Source organism: Chelmon rostratus, chromosome 22 (genome assembly GCF_017976325.1).
Source record: "Chelmon rostratus isolate fCheRos1 chromosome 22, fCheRos1.pri, whole genome shotgun sequence".
Lineage (NCBI taxonomy): Eukaryota > Metazoa > Chordata > Actinopteri > Chaetodontiformes > Chaetodontidae > Chelmon > Chelmon rostratus.
In genome coordinates this window covers 1,611,270-1,630,805 of record NC_055679.1, presented here as the reverse complement: position 1 = coordinate 1,630,805, position 19,536 = coordinate 1,611,270, and the positions used below count along the sequence as shown (strand labels likewise).

Here is a 19,536-nt window from a genome sequence, read left to right as displayed (position 1 = left end):
TAATTAGGTTACTTTTGGAGACACTACATAGACTTGCATTAACTTCCAGGAGACTTACCCTATCACTACCCCTAACCACAACTTGTCTAACCCGAACCCCAACCCTATCCTAACTCTTAACTTAACCACTGACCCAAAAAACAGCTGTTTGAACCGGTCGAACTGAATTGGTGAACGGCTTTTGACCCAATTACGCCAGCCCATCCCCAGTTAACAGGCCTTTAGCCTGAAATGTGTCCACAAAAGTAGCCTAAGTCACACCTACTCACACACACACACACACACACACACACCAACAAATCAGTCATCAGCATTATTTTTGATGCTCTTCAGTTTACATTCACTGTGTTTTTAATCTGATATACAGCAAAAAGGTCTTTATCTCAAAATTACATTGATTGACAATACTTCAGTGTATTTTAGATTCAAGTACAAGTTGTTGGACTGTGCAGTCAGGTGTGAACACTGTCTGTCCTCGTCTGGTACGATGAGACAAGGTTGCTTTTGGATGGGTCATTTTTTTTTTTCTTCCAACAACCAGGATCAGCGGTCGGTTCGAAATTGCTCTGAGGCAGGCGTTTGTTGGCCGGGAGAAAAGAGGCAGCATCCGTAAGTCACAAACAAAGAAATGGACAAACTATTTTTTTCATACTTGTAGTTTGTTGTAGGCTTCCAGGGCCTTTCCCTGCCACACTGGCGGTCTCTATGGCTATTCTGTACAGCAGTGTGTCCCCCTCCCAGGGAGGCTTGCTTAGTTATGTACATGTGGGGGACAGGAGCTGGACAGGAGGCAATAGTGCTTTTTCTTGCGTGATTACAAGCTCTCCTTCAGTCTCTCTCTTTCTCCCACTCCTCCTCTTCCTCCTCCATGTTGGCCTACGAGGGTCAGCGGACCTGGGGAGCGTAGCCCTCCTTCATCAGCCCCTCCTCGTAGTCTGTCTGGCACAGGATCATGTTGTTCTTCAGGAAAAACTTGTCTCCCACACAAAACCTGCACCATGCAAAGAGACAGAGGAGGGGAGGGGTTTACATAAGCATCAAAGCAAGAATCTCATCATTAGTACTGAGCTGTAGGCTAGCAGGCCTAGCCAGATGCAGCACTAGCTTCCTGACTATCGTGCCGCCCCCGCCCATGTGCAGATGAGGAGTTCTCCTCAAGGAAACAGTCAGCTCAATTACAAGGGGGGATGGGGGATATGCAGGGCTTAAGGGGTGGGGGTTGGTTTGAGTGGAAGGGGGCTCTGGTATATTTGAATGGAATTATATCTGTTTCAGGCAGGGGTTCCTTTCCACCTGCAGCAGGGGTGGCGGTGGGGGGGGGGGTATGGGGGTTGCACAGTTACGCTTGACCTTTCAGCACAGCACCAAGTGGAGATTATGTTGAATGCATAAGGGCAGTAACTCTTGCTGTATTGTCCTGAGGGCCGCTTATCTCCCTCAACGTGCAGGTTGGACAAGGTCGGCAAGCAGCGATGCCAGTGTTTACCAGGGGGGAGGTGGAGCCGGTGAAGTGGGATGGGGACAGTGAGGCTTGCCTCCGTTGACTTCCCTGGATGTTAAGCCTGCTGAGTTCAGTGCTGGGAGCTGCACGCAGCGGGGGCACCTGATGAGCTTGGGTTGTTTGCAGCATTTATTCAGGGCTGCGGGGCAGATTGAGAGCATGATTTGTTGCATCCATTTGGGACCAATTAGCAGGATTCAAATACACCGTAGGTACTGGCACAAAATACCACAAAGTGTGAGAATGGTGTGTTTCTGGAAATAAAGCCAAATGTTTTGGAGGAAGAGCCGGATGAAACGAGCATTCTCGTCTGTCAGTCACCCGTCCAGTATGTACAGTAAGTGACTCCAAGCCCATCTTAAGTAAACCATCCTGCCAAACTTCCCAGTGCTGTAGGAAATGAATCAAGCGCCCTTGATTACTCCTTCTTGGAAACTTTGTTCAAGGAAAATCAAGAGCATCCTATCAGGAAGTACTTTTAAAGCTGGGCTCATTAATGCCCAGGCCATATGGGTAGGAGACAGAAAGGCAGACTTTGCACATAAAATCAGCTCAGTCACAGCTGACAAATATAATCTTATGTGTTTTCTCCAAAATTCCTCCTCACTCACCCCCACCAACCTTTCACTCCAGCAGTGTGTTATCATCTCAAAAATATTTTCTGTCAAAAAAAAAAAAAAAAAAAAAAAAACGAATGTGAAGAGATTTAACAAAAAGAATCGCCACCCAGTGTAATTTGTGTGTAGTTGTGGAATATAAACTCCATCCCAGACACGGGACTGAAGGCATGACCTTGCTGTTCTCAATGGTTGAGACAGCCCTGAGGAGGGAACAGATAAATGACACACATATGGTGTTAGACAGGAGTGAATTTAACCGAATGGTGTCTGTCTTGTGCTGTACACATACCGCAGGTGAAAGCCAGCAATTATAACATTGGATCGGAGTTCTGATTGGAGCTCAGCAAACTAAACTAAACCCGTATCCATTCATCTGTGCAGAGATAGTTTCATGTAATGGTGTCATCCACTCTAATAAAATGTCCTGTCTGTCCAAGAATCTATAAGCGTCTGTCTTTACTGAAACCAAGCCCACTTCAACCTCATCTGCCTTCATTTTATTTTTTTTTTACATCTTCCTTCTACTGCTAGCACTGTGTCTCTCTCTTTCCTCCTCCTCCTCCTCCTCCTCCTACCAGCCCTCCACTTATTTCACACGGCCAAATTGTTTCTGCTCGGTTAAATGTCAACAGCATATGTGACATCTGTGCACCAATTATGATGAGGATATTGCACTGGGCCCATCACAGGCGTGTCGAATAAAGAACCTTGTGTTGCCCTAGTATTCACACTTTCTTAAAAACAACAGAAGAGTACATCTTCTGTGTACCTCTCTCTATTAGATAATGCTGATATATTGGTTTTGTGCTACTGAAGCTAGTTTGTATTGGTCAGTGCTGATATAATAATAAGGACACAGTTTTACTGCATTAGCTTCAGCAGTATCAGTCTATAAAACCTACAATGAAGCCTGATTCACCCTGATCTGATGAGATGATCATCCACTTTAAACTTCAGCCCTGCTTTCAGTGGAAAATTATAGCGTCCCACAGCAGTTCAAAGACCTGTCTGCTCTGACACAAGCACACATGTGGATAAAAATACTGCAATATTCAAATCATCAAACCTCAAATATACAAATATGGTTCATTTGAACAAAATATCTGCGATCACCAAATGAAAGGAAAAGTCAACATGAAGTGTTTGTTCCACTGTGAGCCTCAAACATAGTTTGAGCCTCATATTCAGAGTGATTTCATTCAGTAGACGCAGTTGTCAGAAGTTGAAGTATTGATGCTTCGATTTATGTTTGGGAGGAGGGGTTGTGTTGTTTTGGAATGCCCTGAAGACTCATTAGCAATGAGCATTTTTGTCCTGGCAACAATGTCATCTTGGTTATTTCTACAGGTAGACAAACAACCTGCATAGCTGAAAATCCTGCAATTCATTTTTTTCTGCATGGATGCAGATATTTTCCTGGCAAAGGAGGGTGGCATTCCCATTTTTATTGCCACCTGCATGACTGACTGAAAGGGTGCGCTGTTCATCCCAGTTGTAACCCCCCTCTATCCCGCTGCATGACGGAAGACTTTTCATCCACAGTGCAGTCATTTGAAACACACGCTATGCACAGTTTGCCCTTTAAACCCTATACACATTGTCAGATGAGACGTCATATGAACTAGGTCATTTAAAGCATCCTCATGTCTTACTGTGCTGCTCCAAAACCTGCAATTGGTGTTCAGTTTGGTTGAGATCTGGTCACTGTCAGGACCGTAGCATATGGTCCACATCATACGCACACTCATCAAAGCATTCATTAAGCCATGTGTCCTGTATGGAAGCATCTGTTTTCATTACTTTGTTTCTCCACTTCTTCAGGTTCAGGCTTTCCCTTTGTTTTGTCAGCCATCTGTACCTATAACACATGTATCGAGTGTGAGCTCGATGCTTCGGAGCTAGCTGGGGCTCAACCTTCATTAAAGGTGGTATGTTCTACTTGTATTCATGTTATCGTGTGCAATCATATTATGGTTTCTAACCTTACAGTCACTCGTTCTGCCGGTGCTGTCCTCCTCTCTCGCTGCACTGCCTTCACTTTCTTCCCTCCATCTTCCTTCCTTTACTTAGAGGTGACTGTGACTAATGAGTCTTTAGAGACCTCTTGTTGTAGGAGTAAGAGAAAGAATGGCTTCCACAGGCACACACTTTAAAGATGTATTGCGATGCCAGCAATTTGCCTCGGAGGCCTGTGTTAACTAGAGTATTCACTTTCCACTCAAATGAAGAAACAGGGAGATTGTCAAAGAGAGAAAATACTCTCAACTGCACCAAATCTAATTACTGTTAGGATGCATACAGGTTCAGCAACACTTGGCCCTATGACACTGATGCTTAATTGTAACAGCATGTTGTAAATCTTCTGTGGCAGATTGCTGCTGGGCAATCAGACAGCAGCCGCACAAGGACGCGCTGAAGATGAGTTTTTCTTTGGGGAATGTAATGTGGAGAATATAATTTCACATCAGGAAAGGAGGATGTTGCCATTTTTTATTTATTTTGTCTTCATCTTTGGTGCTAAATGTTCACTGTGGCAGTTTTTAAAGTGCTCCGGTCTTTTATTTTTTCTTTCTCCATCGGTGATGCTCAGCGCTCACAGATGTCAGGATTCTGCACTGTACCACTGAAAAATCAATTGGTAATCAAACAATGTGGCCATGAATGGAGGAAGCCATGATATTACCTGTGCTGCACCAACCAATTTAATATGACCCTGCTCTGCCTGAATGTAAACTCCACAAAAGGAATGCATCGTTGTCTGCAGTCAGCGGTGAGACAGAGGCGGATGCACCTTGATCTCACCGTCTGTATCTCGCTAAAGGTGCCTTCTCCTCGGCAGTGGATAAGTTGTCTGGACGAGCTAAGTTATCTGCAGTCAAAAACACTGGCATTTTCTCTGTTTTTTGACATTTTTTGACTGTCATTGGACGAATACGAGTTTGACTGCAATGAAGATAAGGAGGCTACACCATTCTCAATTTTTTTGTATGCTGAACTTGAGGCTTAATTGACAAATGACTTAAAAATTACATAAGAACTTGAAAGTGACTAAATGGCATGACACAAATAAAATGTAGCAACAGTCATCATACTTGCTGAAACTTGTTTTGAATTTTTTTTAGAAAGAATGAAAAAAGTTTGAAAAGTTTGTATTTTCTATCCAAGCCTAAATAATGTCTTTAAGAGGAGGGGTTTCACTGATCAGCTGCAACAGACAAAGGTGGGTACATTTGTCTGGTTCATGTTTTTTGGGATGCTGGAGTTATCATCAGTTAGTGTGGATAATTTCTACTGGCTGAAAAGCAGTGCTGTCAGGACGAAGTGAAGACCCCACCTCTGGCAATGTGCCGCCTGTCTGGTGTAGCTCAATTTATTAATTCCACTTTGTGAACTGAACTACATTTTAACTTTATTCAGTGGGGGCTGCTGAACCTGAGTACAGGTGAGCTCACCACCAAATAAAATAGAATAAGCTTCTAAATGTGGGGCTGGCCTGGCTGACAAAATGTGTAAAAATATGTTTTAGGCTGGAAATGGTATATTAAAGGTTTTGTACGTATATAACAATGTGTGTGTGTGTGTGTTTATTGTTCTTATGCCATATTAAATACTTTTTAATGTACTGCATTATGTATTTATTAGTAAATAAGACAGATTTTGAATTGTCTCAAAGTTGCTTTAAAATGAATGACAAGAGTTGCATTTACTACTGAACCTCAATTGTTGCCTCCAACTATTAGCATTCAAATCAATTCACTCAAACAAATGAGTTTCTCCAGTATAAGTCAGGCCACTCAAACTCTTTAAAGCATTCGCTTGTCTCCAGTTTTCTGAATAAAGTCAACTTGTTTCAGTTAACAGTGTATCACCACTTTTTGCATGACGATGCATGATTCTAGTTTGTCGTGCCACTTTCTGGTGTCACCAGGCATTAAGCTGTACCTCGTTTTAAATGCTGCCTCACATTTCATATCCACATTTCTCACCAAAATATGTAAAGCAATGATTTGACAAGCCTTTGTCATTCCAAAGGCTTTTGCATCCTTTGAAACGGACATCCTGTGAAATGGGACTCAGCTCAAACCAAACTAGTGACGGGCAGATTACTAGCCGATCATGACGAGTTCAGTCTTAAATTGCTGACTTTGAGGGAAATGGCCTCTGATAGCCCAGATCTAGGACCCTTAGAATGTTGAAAATGTATGAACTTGCTATTGGTTGGAAGACTATTCCGTCATTGCCAGCCGTGGAGGAAAACTGACATTTATTCGTATAAAATTTGTCATTTTGCTTTAAATTGTGATTTTTTTTTGCTCCTCCAATAGTCCAGGATTAGGAAGTGAAATTGTATTCTCAAGTACGCTGGCTGCACAGGCTCTGAGTTCTCAACACCAATCATACACAAAGTGACAACTGTGTCCCTTATTGGCTATTAGGCCCCTGTCTAACAAGCCTAACTCATGACATACAAGGCACCAGTGGCTGAGCTAAGCTGTGCTGAACCCAAGTGGTGTCAGTCTCTCCTTCCAAAGCTCCAGTTTGGAGCATCCGCCCTTATCAGCACTGACCTTCCTCTGCACTGTCACCCATCGGGCTCCCCTCTACTCTAACCTTCCTCCAGCCTCCCTAGACTGTGGCCTCCAGCTCATCAGGGGGAAATTGGGCCAGCACTGGCTAGATGATGAGGCTGGACGACAGCCCCATCGATTAGCTGTCCCCCAGGGCTGATCTGTGGCTAACTGCTTGCTGGATGGAGTCTCATATCTCCGTTCTTATTCTCAACACCCCTACCCTCCACCAGCACCCCCTCGCTCCTCAGAACCAGCCCCACATCCCGTTGGCACTAAGACCACAGTGGTGCTTCCTTTCCCCCAGCTCAGGTAGGGAAAATAACAGGTCTGGCTGGTGGGAAGGTCACGATGGTAGATTTATGTCCAGTCTAACAGAGTAAGGCCGCATTGGGTGCAGACATGAGCAATCAGAACCAATGTAGGATCCTATATTTTCACTGATAGACCAGGGACAGGAGCTATTCACTCCTCTCAGCTTGATACCGTTTCAAAGTCATGCACAGAGTGAAGAAAGAGGGGGAAAGAGGGGGCTTTTGCTCTCTGGCAGATACACAAGTAAGATAACTGGCGAGGCTTTCCCATTTATATTATTCCTGAAGCGGGTTCAGCTCTCAATTCTTCTTTCATGGCGAGCGAGAGATTGCTGCCAATTTGATGGTGATGATGACAAATGACAAGTAAGCGGTCACAGGTTACGATCGCAGTGACATGTCCACTCTCAGCTAACTGGCCTGTTTTTCTGCCTCTGTCCTGCACTAACTGGCCTATAACTTAAACAGGGTCCTTAATAGCTGAGCATGGCAATGACCATTAGAGTCCTGCAGTGAGTCCCTGATGAAATCAGAATAATGACTGGCTTTGAGTTCCCCGTCCTTGATCTGTGGGATACAGTAGGGTATATATACCCACAAAGCAACTGATGGCATGGATTGATGCATGAGCGACTACATGTGTTTGTGATGGGGGTGGCTGTATGTTCATACTTGATTGTAGCAATTCAACCTTCAAACGCCAACATGGGCCGCGGCTGACCTGCAGGAGGGACGGATAATTACGCTGCGTGACCCTGGCGACCTCGCGATCGCCTGCTCTTTTTATCAGATTTCACATTTGACAATGTTCCACAGAGAAATCTCCGGGCCATTTGTGAGATGGATTAGATTGCTTTATTGAAGGGCCCGTGGGGGGGAGGGGGGTCAATGGGGGCTTTCATGTTTGTTTGAGGTTGGGAAACGAGAGGGGACAGAGCTGGTGTAGATGAACAAGGCAGCAGATCGGTATGCCAGACAAAGAACAGGCGCCCATTTCCAGGCCGGCTGCAACAAGACGCTGAGAAACTATTCAGGGAATCTTAAGTGAGATCTCCTGATAGATCTCCGGCTGAGGCTGAGAAAATTTGTTAAAGGTCATTCTATTAATCTGGATATAAATGTTGAGAAACCCACTTAGACGAGACTTATTTAGCAACGTTGTCACTGAGAATACATTAAACCTGCTCTGAATCCCAAATCTATAAAAGACAGACATCAATTAACTCTGTCACAAATGTTACATTTAAGACCTGAGAGATTAAATCTCACTGTGGCATAAAGCTCCAAAACTGATTAACAGCCTCCTTAATAAATAATAATAAAATCATTGAATAATAATGTAATTTGTGCATTAGAATTTGATTCGTCAGTTATTTCAGTTACTTGTTTGGCAATGCTGTTCTTCTAGGATGTGAAGTCACGGCAGACAGAGTGATATTCCTGCACTGGTGTCTCTCCACCAACAGCCTCACCAACGTAAAGAAACAAACTGGAAAACAAAAAGTCAGAGGTGAGGAACAGCTTCAATTAAAGCCGGTGCCACACCATAAATCTTGGCCAGGCCCCGCTGAAATTGTGATGGGCATCTGAATGTTGGCTGCAAGGCCACGGCAGACCATGTGAAACGCACTGACGTCAGTTTTATTCAACAGTTCATCAACTGGCCTAATATAAAAAGAAAGATTTGCTCTCGCTTAAATGGGTTTTAATGTGGGAGAGCAGAGTTGGCCTGCCTGGGCCTGGCTGATGAAGATTAGCTGACTTCTTCCATTAGGAGAGGCTGTCTGGTGCAGCCAGCTGAAGTGGCAAGACAATAACCAAGTGCTAATTGTGTGTAACCAGGTCCTTTGCCTTTAGCATGCACAATGTGTCTGGTTTGTGTGTGTGTGTGTGTGTGTGTGCGGTTGCATGGAGGTGCGTGAGGTGCTTGTGTCTAAGCCGAGTTTGGGAAAAGAGATGAGAGAAATGCAGGAACCCACCCAGCCCATAACCTTTCTGACATTCCCATGAGGTTTTCTGTTTGATAGTGTTCCTCGTAACCTTGAGAAAACCTTTGATAACATTCTGGCTCGTCCATTAGCTCCAAGAATGTTACTAGAAAGTCGTTAGCATGTTGGTATTAACATGACAACTGTCTGTCGGGGCGCATGGATCCTTTGAGGTTCTCCAGCATGTTCGGAGAACGTTCCTGCAACATAACGTGAATGCACGGGAACGTGCAACATATGTCATGAAAAGGTTTTGGGTGTGCCTGTGTGGTATTATGTATGTGTGAGCAGCTTTCGAGTGCGGCCCTTCAGAATGGATTGGACACTGGTGCCTTTAGACGTGGCTGAGCGACGTGTCATATGTATTAGTTCATTTTTTTAAAAAAGAAGAAAAGCTGAAGTTTTTGTGTTATTGTGAAACTTGTTTCTCATACTCTCCTCATGTATGTAAATGAGGGTGGACAAAACAGAGGAACACTTAAACCATTACAATCCAATCCACCACCACTAATTGGGGCAATACTATTGCAGGGCTCTTGTATTAGATTACATGAAATTGTACCAGTGTGCATAATAAACTCATAGTAGGGATACCATAGTCAGTGGGGGTGATGCAGTTTATTACAGAAGCCTTTTTTATATCGAGTTCAGTGCTTCCAAGTTGCTCCCTCTCCTCAGGTGTGTGGTAAGAAGCGGCATCCTGAAATCTCAGACCACATCCTGTCCACAGGATACAGGTGGAGGCCCAGTAATGAAGACTGATCTGAAGCATATGTGTGGCCATTTAACTGCACCTGTAGCTCGAGGCTGACACTGTACAATGGTAGCACAGGATTGGAAGCACTGTGCTGGGTCCAGCAGGTGTCCCTACGGCCCCAGATCTGTCTGCTTAGTCACTGGTTGGAGTGATAAATCTCCAATGTGGGATCTTTCTTCAACTATCAGCAGCACTTGGGATTCACTACACTGCAAACTTGCTTCCCTGGCCGGCCATCTGCCTGGATGCAGGTATGGGAGAGGAGCAGAAGTGTGGTCCAATCACTCACCTCTGATTGCAGAGCTGGCATGCGAAGCAGTCCAGGTGGTAGACGTTCTCCTTGGCCCTCATGACCATCTCGAAGGCTGGGATTAGTTTGCTGCAAGCTGCGCAGTTCCCTGTTACACCGAACAACCTGAACACACACACACACACACACAAAAAGAAGATATATGATGTAAGTCATTCTCCAAGCCTCAGTTCACAAAGTAACTCTGGAGGTGTCTATCTTAGCTTAGCACACAGGAAACTGTATGACTAGCAGGAATTCTTAATTTACAAGTGGCAACTCTCAAAGTGGCAACATGGGATGGCAGCAAAACATTACTTATTTCTTGCTTTTTATTTTGCAAATCATAATATTTATTTTACTTATGCATGCACATTTGTTTTTTAGGTGTTCCGGATCCTCTGCTTGGTGCACAGGTGTAATTGTTTTCCCACTGACGGATGACTGCACGTGTGTGGGATATGTCATTTAATAAGAAATTCACTGCTGTCATACATGCTCGTGCCAGGGGATTTGTCATTTGTTATCCATTAGTTTTAAATAAAACCAATAAAAATGATCACGGGTTACTTTTGCAGCGCTGCCTTTCTCATTGTACACAGACGTTAACCACCATGACCCGCTGGATGGAACAGAGCTATTTCATTATGTCACTAAGTACCAAATTTGTGCAGGACATTTGAACTCTTGAAGAATTTGACAATAATGCATCCCATTATAACCAGAAATACAGCAAACAGAATTACAAGTGCGACAGCCTCTGCTTGGTGACTCTGAGAATGAGAGTGACAGCTGTCAGAGAGATTGTGGCAAACACACTAACATGAGCTGCTCAGACTGATAGGGTCTCTGAATCAGTCAGAAAAAATAGGTTGGACAGAGCTGGGCTACAGTAGCACAGTAAAAAATAGCAGGGCCACAGCTTGTGCCATAGAAATAGATGGGACATGGGTAGCACTACTGCCCAGGGAGGACCCTATTATTTCTTTGCCTGCTCCAGGGACATTAATGTGAGTATTCATTAGGGATTCAGGGCCGCTACTACACAGCGACCTAGACCAGACTACCAAAGGAAAAAATATCTGATAACAAAATCATATAACAAAATAACCTATTAGGCAGACTTCTTGAGGCACTTTTAGCCGTCGTTGTTAAAATGATAAAACGGCATGCCACTCTCAGAGTCTGTAAGAGATCGCAATCTGATAAATGATCTCAGGGCTTGGGATATGCAGGGTTGTTTATTAACCTTCAGAAAGTATGTTTCCCAGAGGCAAAGGAAACAGATAGATTGTGCCCTCATGAATACCTACAGAATTAAGAGCCACTGTCAACACACCTTGACACAATGAAGGATATCTCCAGCAACATGATAGGTGGGTGAAAACAAAGCAGGCCAATTGGATGGATTAGTGCTGACTTAATTAAAAGAATTATGCCTTTTCCTTTGAGCAATCTAAATTTAGCTACATTTGTGGTATCTCTTGTCATTTCTCTTTTCTGCATAAATGTGCATTGCCGGAAGGCCTTCACATGAAATAGATGAAATGATGATTTCTCCTCTTACAAAACCAAGTAATTCATCTAAAAAAAAAAACGTAAAAAAAGGGGGAAAAAGAAATGATATATTTAGTGTGAGATAATGAGCACGAGTGTTTGAGCGTAACAGCAGCACTTTGTATGGCATCCTATGACAAAGAGGCACAGTGTAGCCACCTCTCAGGGTGCAGGGGGGATGTCCTCGTCTTCCAGTAATCTGAATCATTTTCAGATAGCATGCACTCAAGGCTCTGGATTATAAATGATGGAAGGTATTTGTGTCAAAAAGCAATGTTTTAAGCTTTCTGCCTGTCAGCTTGAATCAAAACGGTGTTCTGTTTCACAGTTTGCCACGTCTATCCATGCTCTTCTCTCATCTCTCGCAAATTTAAGGTGGCCTGCGCCGTTGAAAAGGACTGTCACACTACTTTGCTCTGAGAAATTCTGGGCGAGAGTCCTTGTATCTGTGAATATCCAGTGTTTGTGTGCGTCTCCCATCTGGGAATCAATAAATAAGCCCACTACTTTCCACGGAGGTCGATTACGGTGAAGTGAAAGCGAAAAGCCAAAATAATACCACCAACAGAACCTGACTCCACACTGTGCAAGCTCACACATTAAAGAAAGCAAGAAAAAAGCATCTGAACATCTTCCAGATGATGTGTCATGCATCAAACTGGTGTATACAATAGACTGTATATTCAATCATGCTCTACGGCTTAAACATCAAGTCGAAAAAAATGTCACAGTGCTGTGCATGGATAGATCTGGTCCAAGATATGTATTCTGGACTGGTGAGATAAAGGTCAGTGTGGCTTCCCTGCTAATATAAATATGCCACAAACAACAAAAATAAGAAAATAAATGAAAAATATAATTTACGGTAACAGTAATAAATATGTCTGTTAGAACAATGGCCATATATCAAGGTCACAACTCTTTGTGTGTCTTAGCATGGCTTAATTCATGAGTTAGAATAAAACAACACAAAGGTGTTTTCAAATGACAATATATTAACATCAGCTTCTCTACAGGAGGAGAAGCAGTGTGTTTCAAATAGTCCTTCACCTCTGCAGGAACCCGGTTCTTCTCAGAACCTGAAGTTTTCAGAACTTGTGAATCTTTGATACAAGGCTGTTTCCTGCGTTTCCACTGTTTCACAAACCAGGAGGTTTCAGATATACATCATTAAAAAGGCGACAGCGACACCGGCTCAGGTATTTTATGTGCAGTTTGGTAAGCGGTGATTCTAAAAAAGTTGGGACACTGCGTCAAACGTTGATAAAAACAAAATCATCATCATTTGCAAACTGTGTTTACTGACAACAGTTTTCTGAAGTTTTCTGAAGAGTTCACGTATTAATCAAGTGGTGAACCTCTCTCCATCCTTTCCAGGATGCTCCTTTCATACCCAATCATGATACTATCACCTGTTACCAATCAACCTGTTTACCTATGGAATGATCCAAACAGGTGTTTTTGGAGCGTTCCACATCTTTCCCAGTCTGTTGTTGCTCCTGTCTCAACTTGTTTGAAACGTGTTGCTGCATCAAATTCAGATTAAGCAGATATTTACAAAAATCTATAAAGCTGATGAGACAAAACATTAAAAATGTTGTTTTCAATTGAGAATGTGTCAAAGAGAATTATCAAATGAACACATTCTCTTATGTACATATCTGTGTTTCACACAACATCCCAGCTATTTTGGAACGGGGTTGTAGGTGCTGCTATTATTATTACTTAACAAACATCAGCAGCAGGTTGTCTGTAACAGTGATGCTGTGTTGAGTTTTTGATCTGAATGTTCTCACTTTCAAAAAAAAGGGGAATTTTATTTTTCAGAATATTTTTCAGCTAATGCATACATTGATTTTTCTTACTAAGGAAATGGAATCCATGTTAAAAAAAAAAGAAAAGTAAAAGAAAAAAAAAAACTCAATAAGATAAAATTGAATTAAAAAATTCCAAAGACCCCCAGGATTCCCAAACAGAACATCCAAACTCCTAGCTGCTTCTCATCCACTTGTTTGCTGCATAATTCATGCCGCACCTCCCTGCACTGCTTTAACCACTGCTTTAAATGATTGAACACCACCCCCCCCAACCTGTGCTGACTATTGGGAACAATGCATACACTGCCTCCTCAAATCAAACAATCTTTTTGGATGAAGACTGAGTCGAAATATGTTATCCATGATTTACAGGATTTTCATATTCATTATCAGAGTGCCACAGATTCCTTTTGGGCTCTCAAACCAATACCACAGACTTCCACTGTTAGTAACTTGGACACTGTTTTTTCATTTTTACTCAACTACTGGCTCTTTTATTTGAAGAGAACCAGATTTTTACTTCAATTTTTACCAACTCTATTGTTCTTGACCCAGTGCAGCATTCCCTATTTTTTTCTTCAAAAAATCTTTTTAGTGTCTCTGAAGAAGAAGTGAAGTAGCTGATAACGTCTTCAGAGATTTACCCAAACTGCGCCTGTGGCAGCATCAGCGTCTGTCCGGCAAGGCTCGCCGGGCTCTTGTGTGGCAAACGCTGCTCAGACCGGCAGCGTACAGGAAGCCCCGGCTCACCCTGTGGGGAGGGAAGATGGATGGAGCGTACCTGCCACTGGTCTTTCACCGCTCCGCCAGTTTGATGCCACAGATGCTAATGGCTCTCAGGGGAGGAGGCAAATTAAGCGTGGTTTGGTTGTAATGAATTCAACGGCAGAGGCTCTAACACAATCAGAGGATGATGGTTTAGAGGCCTCGTGTGCAGGACCCAGGGCCGGGGACTCAATGCTTTCAGCACTGTATTCTAATTGGTAATAAATATATAGGTTTCTAATGCATCTCTCTCAGGCTGACAACGGCACAGCTGTCTGCCAGATCTAGAAAGCTGCTTACTGTGGGTCTGCTGACAAAAAAAAAAGAAAACAGAATAACATATGTAGAATAGCAGGCTTGACATACACTTCATATCCATGGCTGACAAGGCGGCATGTATATTTAAAGAGGTGGAAGATACAAGATGAAATTAAAATTCATGCTTTGCTCAAATCTGAATTTGAAAGAGAATAGAGGCAGTCAGTGCCCGATACCTTGTTTCAGTCAAAAGGCATTCACTGTGCATTACAGCCTGGTACGGCTCAGTGGTACCTATTTGATGAGAGAAAAACAGACACCAATTAAATTATTCCACAAGGCTTTAGCCCAGTGGACCCCAAAACCCAATCTGAGCATGCAGGCCCCCGCCCCTTTGGAGAACGCAGGAGTGGTGTCATGCCAGTGCTTTTTCCTCAGCTTTGTGGAGCTAAATCCAAGACACAATGACCCCCTATTACCGGGGTGGAGGAAATAGATGCATTAACGTGGAACATGTATATACATGGAGCCACAGATGTCGTATAAATACAAACACATCTGATGGTGGAGTTATTTGAATATCTGTGCAATATTATGTTAGAATATGTCATATTTCAGACAACAAACTGCTTCAGTCGGCACTGATTCACGTCGGACAGAAAGAAGCTGCTGCACCGTTTCGAAACTTTCCGATCATCTGAAAGAAAAACAGATATCTTCCCTTCCACAGCTGATAGGAGACATCCAGGCCACGATTAGCCAGGACTAAATGTTTGCCGATGACGATGATTTTAAGGCTTTAATCTTGTTTTCTTATTCAAACAGAAACATTGGTGCACGTGAAGTCCTGCTGTAAAGCTTTGGTTGTAGCTGCCACATACTGTTGAATTACACAAAATGACATGTTGAGGTGATACACCCAACTTATAACTCAGTGTGTCAGGGGGGTTATTCACACATCAGCATTTAGAAGTCATGGTAAGTTCATTTATCTCATAAAATGAACTTTTATTCTGGCTGACACACAATGTTTTACTTCCGTACAGCTCTGGTTTGGATCCGTTTGGAGGAAACACCTTCAAACAGCTCAAAAACACAACACATTCCCCTCAGCGCTTCAGACAGAAAATCGGTTGCACCTTTAATTTTGACCCAACTTCAGTTTTCAGGGGAACCTCTTTTTTTTTTAACCAAAGAAATAATCCCAATCGAAACAGTTCAGTGTCTCATGTGGAGAGTGGAGAGAGAGTGGAGAGTGACAGGGACACTGTCTCTGGAGAGAAATGCTGCTGCTGAATGGTTTAAATGTGATTTTCAAAGCTGTGCACACTACAAACCATCATCTGTTCACCTCAACTGTGCTGAGGGAGAGGCAGAAATCTTACAGACAGATATCTCAATGCCTGAGCAGAAAAAAAGAAGCCATGGATAGCTACCACTGCAGAGGAAACATGTTTTATGGTAATTTGGGTGAACCGACCTTTCAAAACAAATCGCTGAATGCTGCCTACTGTATAAACTTTGGTCAGGAGAATCAGCTTTTCTATCATTCACCTGACTGAGTATTCCAGCACCATCAAGGGCAACAAATGAAGCTTTTTTGGGGTTAATCCATTTTGGAGAGCAGCGGAGGGCGGCGCCGACAGCACCAGTGCCTCCAGTCGCCGTTTGAAATTCCAGCGGCAGCCTCGCTCTCCTCTTCCCTCCCCCAGCCCACATCCCTTCCATCCCTCCCACCACTTCAATTGCTCCGGCCTCGGCATGCATTCATCAGCTGCCGGATTAGAATTTGTTTCCTCACAAACCATTGATCATCGGCCTATTACTAGGCAAATGACAGTTAATTACCCACTACATTAACCACCGGGACCCGGGGACCGACTCCCTGTGCCATCAGTCAACATGATGAATGTGGCAAGTTCAGTAATGCACGGCCGTTCCCTCGTCCGCCTGCCACGCTGAGAACAACCTCTGGATCTCACTTCCAGGCACCCAGAGAAAATCTATGGCAATCTGCATAATTACAGGCTCAGGGTTAATAACAGACAAATGATTTGTTGCATCTCAACATAGGCTTTTTAATGGGACTGTGCTTTGTCCATTTGATGATCCCCCCTGAATGGAGCCACGCTGGTGTCCCACATGGAATTTAATCACATCGAGGAAAAGCTAAAGTTGGGCCGTGCAGCCAAGGAGTCTGCCATGAAAGGGACAAGAGCGGCAGGAAATAACCGATATGCTTTGCCCGTCAAATGCTTCATCTCGAGAAAATCTTGACACATGCAGGAGAACAGAAGCAGAAAGGTGGGGCTGCAGGAATCCGAGGTGCTGATGTGAACTGTGTCAGGCGGGGGAGGGGAGACGGTTAAGGGTGGCAGATGCAATCAGACTCATGCATTCCTCAATTTTGTCCCCCCGCATGTGTGATTGTCAGTGATTAAACAACTCTAGGGGCAAAATTATTTCAATTACCACGGGCATGACCTGGGAATTGTCCCTGGGATAAGATTTTCCTCCTTGAGTGCCCCGACTTGCCTGGCTGCCGGCTCTATCAGTTCTCATCTGCACCTGGACTCTGATATCCTAATGATGAATTATGGCCTGCTTTCTGAGAGACTGCCGACCATACAGAGGAACATTCCCCTGGACTGTCAGTTTGAAGAGCAGCCGCGGAGTGCTACCTAATTAGCTCCTATAGAAACTCCTTTGAAAAGGTTGGAAAACACTCGCCGTTCAACATCACGCATCTCTGAAACTGTGAGAAGAGATAGATTACAGGGGGAGACATGTCCTGCCTTACTATCAACAAACATTAGCTCCATCTGAAGTGAGTGCCTCAACACATCTTTACAAATGACATTTCTCCAAAAGCAAAACCTGCCCCAACTCATTAAGAGATTATCTTTCACCTTCAACCCCTTCTCCCAAATCTACTCACACCTAACATCACACAATTTCCGTCCTTAGATGAGAAACGACTCTTTAAAAAAAACGCACACTCCAAAAAAAGTCGCCAGGAAAAAGCTCTCAGCATAGTTTTTTGGCAGTGCTGGGTTTAGGTACATTTTGAAGAGGGTGTAATGAAAGATTTCGAGCCCCGCAGGAGCCAGATGTGCAGTTCGATAGGCAGTTCCCCACGCCAACCCACCTGCAATCCCAAACTGGGTGCCAGGCTGTGGCACACTAGCCCTGCAATTATCTGCACCAAACATGCACAGTCCCACGAGTCATTGCTCTTCACAGCTAATTTAGCTAATCTCAACCGGAGGGGACGGTCAAAACAATAATGTGTCCAGGCGACTGAACTGAAGCGTTTTAGTTAAAATCAAAATACCGGGTTTGTGTCCCGAATGGAGGCAAAATGGTGACCTTGGTATTGAAGGAAAGTGAGAGAAAAGCAAAAAGCTGCCAGTGCACAAAATTTGACTGTTTTCTAATATTAACCAAGTGTCTGTATTTTCAAACAGGAAATGATTATGCAGGTTGTTGCACTGGAATCAAGAAAGACTGAAGCATGCTTCTGAAAAATACTGAGAGAGAGTACACAACAACGAGCGCAGTATCAGACCCGGGGTTATGGATGGGCCCCAGGGGGCCAGACTGGCACATCCAGGAATCTGGCCCTCCCAGGAGAAATCAGCGTTATTAGTGTATGGAATATCATGTATCTATTGTGGGATAAAAGTCGGAAAGAATTGGCTTTTCATATAGCTACAAGTCTGTTACTAGAGCTGTCAATGTTAGTGTGGTCGCATCTCTGTCCACCCCCGACTCCTCCCTCTCCCTCTCCCTCTCTAACCCTACTGGTTGAGGCAGACGGCCACCCACCCACAGCTGGGTTCTGCTTGAGGTTTCGGCCTGTTAAAAGGTAGTTTTTCCTTGCTACGACAGTGCTCAAGTGCTTGCTCACCAGGGAACTGTTGGGTCTCTGTAGATAAAGAGTCTGGTCTGTACCTGCTCTATATGGAAAGCGTCCTGAGACAATATTGGTTGTGATTTGGTGCTATATAAATTAGTCTAAAAAGAATCAAGTGACATACTAACCTTACTGTACAGCAGGTACATCTTACAGAGTTAGGAAACCCAAAACTGCTTTCTACCATTACCTCGCTGGTGTTTGAATTTTTTGATTATCAGGTCAGCCCGGCTCAGCTGTTGCAACAATAGCCGAGTTTAGTTATAGGACAACAGGACACAATATGGGTCACTGGACACTGGATTTCAGGGACGCCCCGACTGCATTACATTCCTGTTGCATCCATCATAACCGCAACCAAAAGCTGTTTCAGCGTTCATGCGTGCACCTGGTTATTGTTTTAAGACACATTTAAATTGCTAATGATGATAATTGATACTAGTTCGATTTTTGCAATGTGAGGTTTCAGAAAAAGCCATGTTCACGAAATTCATCTGCACAGTTTTTGGGATTTGTTCGCCACCTTCATCACCTTCTTGGGTTTAGCTGTTCGTTCATGATAAGCTGCTTTATGTAGTTATTGGAAATGACAAGACCACTCAGAGCTTCGGTTAATAGCTTTGTCCCTAAATCATGCAGGCTATACTTCAAATCCAGGCTAAATGATATTGTCATTGAAGGCCTCTCATTTTTCCCATCAAATGACATTCCTTCTGTGCTTTCGGGAAACAAAACAAAGGCACCCCACTTTTGACCTCCCCTTAAGGAAAAGTGACCCCTCTCATCAGGACAATTAAGCGCTGCATGGAAACAGACCCTCCAGTACGTGTGACCCTCCTTCAGACTCAATCACTCGCGATTACCGGCGCCCAGTTTGACCTCTTAGCATTTTAAGATTACATGTGAAAAGCCCAATTTAATTACAGGAACTTCAGAACACATGCATTTGCGAGCTCGGGCATTATTGGCAAGGTAATTGCTAGATGTGTGAAGTGAATTGTGGTGTTGGGAGGTTAATGGCAGCCAAGCTTTCCTAAACACGACATAACAATTATAGGGTGCTTTCAGAGCTTTTAACATCTATGTGCCATCTCATTAAACTGCAAACTGAGGTGGAGGCTGCAGAGGCACACACACACACACATTTCTGAGTATCATATTTTCTGCCATTTGAACCTTTAAGAAA

General features: G+C 43.6%; 1 protein-coding gene across 1 annotated transcript in view; it reads right to left on the bottom strand.

Moving 5' to 3' along the window:
- Positions 1-885: 885 nt before the first annotated feature.
- Positions 886-19,536, bottom strand: part of lmo3 (LIM domain only 3) — a 46,022-nt gene continuing 27,371 nt past the window's right edge. The window contains exons 3-4 of the mRNA XM_041964107.1: positions 10,038-10,163; positions 886-991 (exon numbers count right to left, since the gene is read on the bottom strand). Of these exons, the coding sequence (XP_041820041.1) occupies positions 886-991; positions 10,038-10,163 (232 nt within the window). The remainder of the gene's footprint in view (positions 992-10,037; positions 10,164-19,536) is intronic.